The sequence below is a fragment of the Bubalus bubalis genome, chromosome 10 (assembly GCF_019923935.1).
Source record: "Bubalus bubalis isolate 160015118507 breed Murrah chromosome 10, NDDB_SH_1, whole genome shotgun sequence".
Classification (NCBI taxonomy): domain Eukaryota; kingdom Metazoa; phylum Chordata; class Mammalia; order Artiodactyla; family Bovidae; genus Bubalus; species Bubalus bubalis.
The window spans coordinates 33635779-33646027 of NC_059166.1; the positions used below are offsets into that span (position 1 = coordinate 33635779).

General features: G+C 40.7%; 1 protein-coding gene across 1 annotated transcript in view; it reads left to right on the plus strand.

Annotated features, from left to right (window-relative positions):
* Positions 1-9260, plus strand: part of STX7 (syntaxin 7) — a 58649-nt gene extending 49389 nt beyond the window's left edge. The window contains exons 9-10 of the mRNA XM_006074790.4: positions 2977-3059; positions 7904-9260. Of these exons, the coding sequence (XP_006074852.1) occupies positions 2977-3059; positions 7904-7996 (176 nt within the window). The 3' untranslated portion in view covers positions 7997-9260. The remainder of the gene's footprint in view (positions 1-2976; positions 3060-7903) is intronic.
* The last annotated feature ends 989 nt before the right edge of the window (positions 9261-10249 follow it).

Consider the following 10249-nt stretch of genomic DNA (forward strand, 5'->3'; position numbering starts at 1 on the left):
TCTAGGCATTGAGGATTCAGCTGAAATTAAACAACAAATAAAAGATATTATAATCTAATTGGAGGAGAGAGACAATTATGACAGAAAGAAAAGTAAGTGGTGATAAGTGCTTATAGGGAAAATAAGGCCATATTGGGGTGGGACTGCAGGTAGTGGGGAAAGTGCTGCTTTTCAGTGTGGAGTCAGTAAGGGCAGGTGACATTTCAGTGAGGACTTCATGGAAGTAAGAAGCCAGCGGGAGAAGAGGGTCCACGCAGAGGGAATAGCAGGTGCCCTGGCCTCTGTCAGAAGCATGCCTGACATTTTAAGTGAATGGAGTGAGCACAAGGAGGATGGAGACAGTGTCCAAAGTCACAAGGGACCAGATCACATAGGCCGCTGAGCCATCTTAAGAACAGTTTTTGTATTAATAGAGGAGAAGCCACAGGAAGATGTGAGCAGAAGGGCATAATCATCTGACTTAGGTTTTGAGACTCACTTGGACTGCTGGATTAAGAACAGAGGTTGAGAACATGAGGTAAAGGGGAGGTGAGAACAGAGGTTGCGAACGTGAGGTAAAGGGGAAGTGTCTGGACTGGGGTCTTAAATCTGGGTATCATCTGCACATAGATGGTATTTAAAGCCATGAGATTAGGTAAGATCACCTGGGAAATAAGTTTAGATAGAGAAGAGAGGGACTTCCCTGGTGGTTCAGTAAAGAGTCTGCCTGCAATGTAGGAGACCTGGGTTTGATCCCTGGGTTGGGAAGATCATCTGGAGAAGGGAATGACAACCCACTCCAGTATTCTTGCCTAGAGAATTCCATGGACAAAGGAGACTGGCAGGTTACAGTCCTTGGGGTCACAAAGAGTGTGACACGACTGAGCAAGAGGAGGTTCTAAGGACTTATAAATATTTAGAGCACAGTCAGCAAACTGCATCCATTCATTTATGTGTTATCTACAGCAGGTTTTGTGCAACAGAGGCGTAGTCGAGTATTTATGACAGAAACCATAAGAATGAACTGCAAAGCTTAAAGTATTTGTTATCTGGCACAAAGAAAAAGTTTGTCAGTCTCTGATTTAGAGGCTAGAGAGCCAAGGAGGAACCAACAAAAATGACCAAGAAAGAATAACAAGTGATGCAGAAGAAAACCACGTGAGTGTACAGTTTTAGGATGGTGTGGAGGAAGCATTTCAGGGTGATGACCCGTCTGCTCTCTCTGATGCTGCTGTTGGGTTAGGTAAGCTGAGGATTAAGTTGACTGCTGAATTCAACAACGTGTAGGGCATAGATGACCTCAGATGAGAGCTGTGCTGGTGAAATAGTGCAGGTAAAAGCATGATAAAGTAGGTTCCAGAGAGGCTGGGAGGAGAGTGACTGGAGATAGCAAATGGAGGTTGCTTTTTTTATCAGTGAGGTCCTAACTGCCAGTGGATGTGGCATCAATGAGAGGTTTGAGGGTTGGTTTGTGTTTAAGATGGCAGCAATAGGATTGATGAGAAAGAAGTGTTGATAGTGAGAGGGAAGCAACTGCTGGCCTGAGGTCGTTGAGCTAGGCAGCAGGAATTGGGATAAAATGCACGCACGGAGGGGTTGGCTCTTGCTGAGCACAGATGGGTCCCCCACAACCATGGGACAGAAGTCTGAGCACAGAGATGGTTGCGTGTGTTAGTGGGAAGGGTCAGAGGAGATTGTGGAAGTGTCTTCGGATTGTTCCTGTTGTCCTTATTTCTAGTGATCTAGAAATAAGGCCCCTGGTGGAGAATGACAGTGAATGAGGAGGCATGAGAAGTTAGAAAGTGTGACTTATCTTCCAGGAGTTGGGGAGATGGGGCAAGAGTGCTCTGCAGTCAAGAATTTAAAGTGAAATAAGTCAGCCCCGATGACTTTTTTGTACCCACATACAACTGCACAGGATAGGTTGGGGTTTTGTCAGCTAAGTGTGACTGCAGTAGGGGGAAGAGGGCTGACGATGAGTGCAAGAAAACAGTGGTGAATGACTGTCCATGGAGTAAAAGGTAAGGAAGAGGGAAGTGAGGACATGAAGTATGTAAGGGGCCATGAAAAAGGGGTAGAATCACTAAAGTTGGGGTCTCAGAAGGAGAGAACTCTCAAGGTAGCAGGTGGTGATCAGAGAGTAAGACCTGGAACGGAGATTATAGAGAAGCTGCAGTTGCTGGTAATGACAGGTTTGAAACGTGACCATGGAAATAGATGTCTCAGAAAGCATCACAGGCAAAGTTGATGAAAAAATGTGTATTCAAAGAATTGAGAGGCCTGGGTATTTGAGGGTCAGCAGTTGGACATTGAGATCACCAATATGGATAATAGTAGAAACATTGAAGAGAACATCAGTGGAGTAGGGACTAAAACATTCAAGGAAAAAGAAGAAAAGACATCTCAGGATGCCTGCTGCACTGCGGAGTGAGAGAGGGAGTGAGAGAGGTAGGCGTGAGCTCTGAAAGTCGGCAGGGAGGAGGCGGAGACAGCGGTCATCCATCCTACAGATGTAGGATGTTCTACCCCCAGTGGAGGAGGGGAGGAAGGGAACCTGTCACCACTTGAGAAACCTATGGGGACTCTCAGGGAGCCTGGGTTTCCAGCACAGAAGTAGGTTGATGCTGGCCACTGAGCAGATGACGGTTTTCAGGTCTCCCTGTATCCCCTGAACCAAAGTTCAAAATGCTTTGCTTGGTACTGAGTTGGCCACCACAGAATGCAAACTCAGTGACAGTACTTTTGGGGTTTACCAGGTAGAACTGGAGTATGCTGTAATGAAGATAATCAAGTTCATTTTCTTCACATTGTTTCTGTATTGTTTGAGGCACCTGAGAAATATAATTGCTAAAAGAAAATTCAGCCGTACGCATGTAAACCTTTGAATAATGAATGTATTTAATCTTAACCATGAATAAAATTAGGTGATTAGTGCAGCTCTATTACTAGCACATCAGCACCTGTTTAACATTTCTTTGTGTGTGTTTTATTTTAAAGATAGCATAGAAGCCAACGTCGAAAATGCTGAGGTGCATGTCCAGCAAGCAAACCAGCAGCTGTCAAGGGCGGCAGACTATCAGGTAATATCAACTGTGCTAAACTGTCCTATAACTTAGACTCTTAAGTGTGTGTGTGTGTGTGTGTGTGAGTGAGTGTGAGTGTAATAATGTGGCTGGAGATGTTAAAATGTAAAATCCCATGGAAGACAGGCCAGAAATATGCCAGTCCATTAAAACTGGGTTTAGCCTGTCTGTTCTCAGGATTGAACAAGTGTTGTGCCCACAGGAATGAGCAGTTTAGCATTTAGAGTCTTGAGAGGAGCGGTAGACAACTCCAGTCTTTTCTGGCAGCTTCTGGTCTCCAATGTCATTTTCACATTTCAAACCAGAAACCTGTTTGATAGTGATTTCCCTCCATTTCTTGCAGTTCCTTTCTGCCTTTCTTTTTTGTCTGTGATACTTTGGACTAAAGAGGCTAAGATCCTTGTCCCAGAAAGATGTCTCAGGTTCTGTGGAAATTTTATTAGCTTGGAGTGTCCTTGACTGGTGGGTATTTGGTCAGCATTCAGCAGACCCTACACCAGGAATGAAGTTATCCCTAAAGTGAATCAAGTTAATATAGGAAATCCATACATATGAGTCAAATATAAATATATACAGAAGACTACAAATATTAGTACCGTGAACTATATCATTTAGTATGTAAATCTTTTATGTTTAGCAGAAATAAGTTCTCTTTGGGAACCCCTAAATACAACCCTAGTGTTTTATTTCCCTTTTAAAGGTTCGTTATTCGTTGATGTAGTTGTTCATAATTATTTTCTCAGAAATTGTCACCTTCCTGTAAAATTTCTAAGATATTGTGTCACCATCCTAGGCCTTTTTAATCACTTTTCACTTTTCTCACTGATCTCAGAAGTTCCCTTTAGTTTTAGTGCCGTTTTCTCGCTGGACAAATCAGTACACATTCAGTAGCATGTCAGGAACAATGAAGCTGGATAGAGGATGCTGAGTTATACAGCCAGTTCTGCTCACCAGCAGAGTAACTCATGTTTACTGTCTTCGTGCATGACATTCAGACATGCAGCTCTGTTCAGGTCAGTTCAGTTCAGTCGCTCAGTTGTGTCTGACTCCTTGTGACCCCACAAATCACAGCACGCCAGGCCTCCCTGCCCATCACCAGCTCCCGGAGTTCACTCAAACTCACGTCCATCGAGTCGGTGATGCCATTCAGCCATCTCATCCTCTGTCGTCCCCTTCTCCTCCTGCCCCCAATCCCTCCCAGCATCAGAGTCTTTTCCAGTGAGTCAACTCTTCGCATGAGGTGGCCAAAGTACTGGAGTTTCAGCTTCAGCATCATTCCTTCCAAAGAACACCCAGGACTGATCTCCTTTAGAATGGACTGGTTGGATGTCCTTGCAGTCCAAGGGACTCTCAAGAGTCGTCTCTAACACCACAGTTCAAAAGCATCAATTCTTTGGCGCTCAACTTTCTTCACAGTCCAACTCTCACATCCATACATGACCACTGGAAAAACCATAGCCTTGACTAGATGGACCTTTGTTGGCAAAGTAATGTCTCTGCTTTTGAATATGCTATCTAGGTTGGTCATAACTTTCCTTCCAAGGAATAAGTGTCTTTTAATTTCATGGCTGCAATTACCATCTGCAGTGATTTTGGAGCCCCCCAAAATAAAGTCTGACACTGTTTCCACTGTTTCCCCATCTATTTCCCATGAAGTGATGGGATCAGATGCATGATCTTCGTTTTCTGAATATTGAGCTTTAAGCCAACTTTTTCACTCTCCTCTTTCATTTTCATCAAGAGGCTTTTGAGTTCTTCTTCACTTTCTGCCATAAGGGTGGTGTCATCTACATATCTGAGGTTATTGATATTTCTCCTGGCAATCTTGATTCCAGCTTGTGCTTCTTCCAGCCCAGGGTTTCTCATGATGTACTCTGCATAGAAGTTAAATAAGCAGGGTGACAATATACAGCCTTGACGAACTCCTTTTCCTATTTGGAACCAGTCTGTTGTTCCATGTGCAGTTCTAACTGTTGCTTCCTGACCTGCATACAAATTTCTCAAGAGGCAGATCAGGTGGTCTGGTATTCCCATCTCTTTCACAATTTTGCACAGTTTATTGTGATCCACACAGTCAAAGGCTTTGGCATAGTCAATAAAGCAGAAATAGATGTTTTTCTGGAACTCTGTTGCCTTTTCCATGATCCAGCAGATGTTGGCAATTTGATCTCTGGTTCCTCTGCCTTTTCTAAAAATAGCTTGAACATCAGGAAGTTCACGGTTCACATATTGCTGAAGCCTGGCTTGGAGAATTTTGAGCAGTACTTTACTAGTGTGTGAGATGAGTGCAATTGTGCAGTAGTTCGAGCATTCTTTGGCATTGCCTTTCTTTGGGATTGGAATGAAAACTGACCTTTTCCAGTCCTGTGGCTACTGCTGAGTTTTCCAAACTTGCTGGCATATTGAGTGCAGCACTTTCACAGCATCATCTTTCAGGATTTGAAATAGCTCAACTGGAATTCCATCACCTCCACTAGCTTTGTTTGTAGTGATGCTTTCTTTCTAAGGCCCATGTGACTTCACATTCCAGGATGTCTGGCTCTAGGTCATTGATCACACCATCGTGATTATCTTGGCCATGAAGATCTTTTTTGTACAGGTCTGTGTATTCTTGGCACCTCTTCTTAATATCTTCTGCTTCTGTTAGGTCCATACCATTTCTGCCATTTATCGAGTCCATCTTTGCATGACATGTTCCCTTGGTATCTTTAATTTTCTTGAAGAGATCTCTAGTCTTTTCCATTCTGTTGTTTTCCTCTATCTCTTTGCATTGATTGCTGAGGAAGGCTTCCTTATCTCTTCTTGCTATTCTTTGGAACTCTGTATTCAGATGCTTATATCTTTCCTTTTCTCCTTTGCTTTTCATTTCTCTTCTTTTCACAGCTATTTGTAAGGCCTCCCCAGACAGCCATTTTGCTTTTTTGCATTTCTTTTCCATGGGGATGGTCTTGATCCCTGTCTCCTGTACAATGTTACGAACCTCCGTCCATAGTTCATCAGGCCCTCTATCTATCAGATCTAGTCTCTTAAATCTATTTCTCACTTCCACTGTACATGCAGCTCAGCAGAGTTAATGTCACCGCATTGTAGACTGAAGGTATCGTATCATTCATAAATAGTTGAACACACACACACACACCCCTAGAGTAATCTGTAACCGCCAGCTGTTAAATCTGCTCAGATAGAGTGACTAGGATCCATGTCATTTCATTTTGCTTTTGAATTTTAGGGAGATGTAGATATATCCCCAAATTTTACTTTTCCTCTTCCTTGTGGAAGGAAAACCTACAGCTGCTCTGGGGAAAAAGGAACACATCTTCCCAAGCTAAACCTTCAGAGCTAGAACTGTGCCCCCGACCCGTTAATCCCACAGAACCTGATTGTTACTCTTGTTCAGTCGCTCAGTTGTATCCAACTGTTTGCGATCCCATGGACTGCAGCACGCCAAGCTTCCCTCTTTCACCATCTCCCAGAGTTTGCTTGAATCAATGATGCCATCCAACCATCTCATCCTCTGTCACCCCTTTCTCCTGCCTTCAATCTTTGCCACCATCAGGGTCTTTTGCAGCAAGTTGGCTCTTTGCGTCAGGTGTCCAAAGTATTGGAGCTTCAGCATCAGTCCCAGTGAATATTCAGGGTTGATTCCCCTTAGGATTCACTGGTTTGATCTCCTTACTGTCCAAGGGGCTCTCACAGGACCTGGAGAGATGAGAAAAGAGCAATGCAGCACAGGGGCTGGGAAGAGAGCAGTTTCCCAGTAGTCCCACTTGGCAGCCTTGATATTAAATGATGCCTCTGCAAGATACAGTGTGGTGCTTCTAAATTGATGGATGGATTAAGAACATAAAACAAGGTGGAAAATGCTCGCATCACCATAGCACCCCAGAGTCCTGCCACCCCTGGAGATGGTGCCCCAGGGAAAATAAAAAATTCTCCAGTGGAACAGTTGTCATTGTTGATGAAGGCACATTACACATGGGTCTGCAGTAACCAGGCAGAGTCTGGGGGAAGTACACGGGCATGATGAAATCGAACTGTGTTTAATATAGGAAGAGTAGTATTTTGTTGAAAAATTAGATGGCCACATGGAATACTAAACAGTAATAATAGTTTTTAAGAAAAATTGAGTCAGAAACATATCTTTTTGGTAAATTTTACGTTACTTCTGGTTGGCCCAAGGCAAATTTACAGACTTGTCTACTTTGTAAGAAAAAAGATTCCTGGATGTTGTCGTGAGATGGACAAGCCATTAGAGAAATATAGAAATCTACAGCTGGGCCAGGAATGAAGAATGGAGCAAAGCTCAACCTTTATAATTTAAATGAGTGTTTTTTATTTTTTTTTTAGTTCTTTTTAAAAATTTATTTGCATGTTGAAATTCTGAATGCAGTTTCCATTCATATTTAGGGATGAGAATGATTTGGGAAACTTAAGTAAACTAAGAAACATTGTCAAATATTTGCTGATATGGTCAGAGAACTCATTTTGAAGAGCAGTTTTTTGATAAAAGTTTAAAAATTGATGTCTTTATGCTGTTTTTTGTTTTCACATATAGGTAAACTCTCTCTCTTAATTTTTATTTCTCTGTATCTTTCCCAACCTCACATCTAGAAAAAGCACCAACAAAAGTTGAATAATTACCCCCTGAATTAATACCATTAATTCAAGAATATATTGTGAAAGCATAGTACTATATGTGTTGAAAAGAAAAAAAATATAGCCCCAAATTTGAGGCGAGAAATTACCATTGATTTTACTCTAGAAAAGAACCAAATGATTTTCACTTGCCATTGAGATGCTCCATACATCTGTAAACATGTTTTTTGTTTTTGCATCTGCAGCGCAAATCCAGAAAAACCCTCTGCATCATCATTTTTATCCTTGTTATTGGAGTTGTAATTATCGGTCTCATCATATGGGGAGTGAAAGGCTAAGATGATAAAGAAGCACACTACTGCACTACATTATGTAAATTATGTAGGAAGATTCCTTTAATCATGGTGGGTTTTTTTTATTATATTATTTTAAAGCAGTTGCCTAAAGGATGGTTCCCGTACTCTGTTATTTTTATTTGGAAGAAAGTTTTCTTTGGATTAAATCTTATATTTTTAATGCTGAAAGTTTTCCTATATATCACTGCTGGCATAACATTCATGCTTTTCAATCTAATAACTGTTCTGCCCACATTGTATCTGCCTTTCATTTATAATTTATTTATCCTGTTGACTTAGCTTTTGGAAATTAGTAAATCTAAAGGTGTGTGTGTGCATCTTCCCATGTTTTCTGTGTGCATCTTCCCATCACAATGTAACATGCACCCATGTTTGTGTTAATTACAGATCTTCAATTTAATTTTGATTTGTGCCAGCAGAGGAAACATTGTCAGTAACTTTAAAAAGTAACATATATGTTTGTGTTTGGTATTTTGTTGTTTTCGTGGTTCACAGCAGCGTAAGTTGTCTATTTAACTTTTATCTTTGTTTTTCTCTCAAGACCCTTGTTGATTCTCAGTGAAGTCAGTGAACAACTTCCTAGTATATCTTTCACTCCTGACGTGTAGATAGTAAGCATTTGTTGTAGATTGCCTGGTAAAATGCTAAGGATAGGTTGTTTTTACATAGGTTCTGTTGAGCCTGACATTCCTTTACAAGGAACTGTGTTGTCAGTATAAATGTTTAATGTGATCTGGAGGAAGAGTATGACAAATTGGTACCTATTGCGTTAGAATTCTAAAGACCCCAGACTTATTCTGCTGTGTATCTCCACAGCTGTTATGATGGAAAATTAATTACCTTCCCTTTTGTCCCATAGAATAATGATTACATTTGTGTCCTTGGATCAAGATTACTTTGGGGAAGTAACTTTGCCACAGTTTTGTTTTTGGATACCTAACATTTAAAATTCTGGGTTTCCTTTGCATATCATTTTGTACCATCCTGCATTAGCAAATGAATTGGATGTTTGCCAGTTAACTCACTTGCCTTTTTAAATCAATGTTGTTTTAATGCACTAATCTGAATACTATAAAGAAGATCATCTTTATAGTTAGGATTTTATAATGTTCTTACATAGCGGTTTGATAGTGAAGGCAATGTTTTACATGGCAAGCTATGAGACTTCAGATGGGAACAAATAAAATAATTAAGTAACTAAGTAAATTGTATCTTTGCAAGCAAAATAAAGATGATTTTAAAAGTGCCTGGAGAGTTTTATTTCAAGAGAATTCTGCTTCTGCGGGACTTGATACTTACCTTACACTTTTGCCACTGTACTACCTGAAATCTCAACAGAAGAAGTGTAACCACATGGCTACCATTTTGCATCTTGCTAGAGTACCAGCTCACTCAGAGTTTTTATTTTGGCCCTCTTTTGCTGCTAACAGGTAGAAGCTGTTTTGCTTGTTACCAAAACACAAGAAGAGCCTGTAGAAAACTGTTTTGTGAGTGAATGATTAGAAACGTCAAGACTGTGTTCACCTACATGAGACTGCTTTATTGAACAGGTTGGGTGATGGAGGCAGGAGAATTTGTACAAATTCTGCCTATTCTGAAGGCAGTCCAAGCCCATCGGGCCTGCTGGAATTTGATCCTTCTCTGTAAGTGCACAGAGAAGTGTAATAAGCCAGTCTCTTAGGACTATTTATGGCTGCCACAAATCAGCTCAATTTTCTGCTGTGATTATACTGGATAAAGTGTTTATTCTCATACAGGCAAATGCATCTACTTCTGTTTATTTCTTGCTGAGTTCCCAATAACAGCAAAAGCACTTACTTTGGGAGACATGATTTTAAGCACCTTAATTTAAAATATAATATTTTATAAATTTTTTTGACTGGGACACAGATCATTGAAAGCAGGAGCCCGAGTGGTTTGTACTCTTTTTAAGAAATTTATTAACTTAAGAGAAAATTTTACACAAAATATTTGGAATACAAAGAGAGAAAAAAATAAAATGAAAAAATGGTACAGTATTCAAATATTTAAAATTCTTAACAGTTTTCTTTTAGGTGAATTTTAGAATCTCTTTGAAAGGCAATGCTTACTTTCATGACTGTCAACATATCTGAATCTGTTTGAGTCGAACCGAGTCTCAAGCTGAAGAAGTTTCCTTATCAAATGACACACCATTCCTTTTAGTGTGCTTTGAAGACATACTTGCCTGACGCTGACTGTAATTAACCAGCCTCT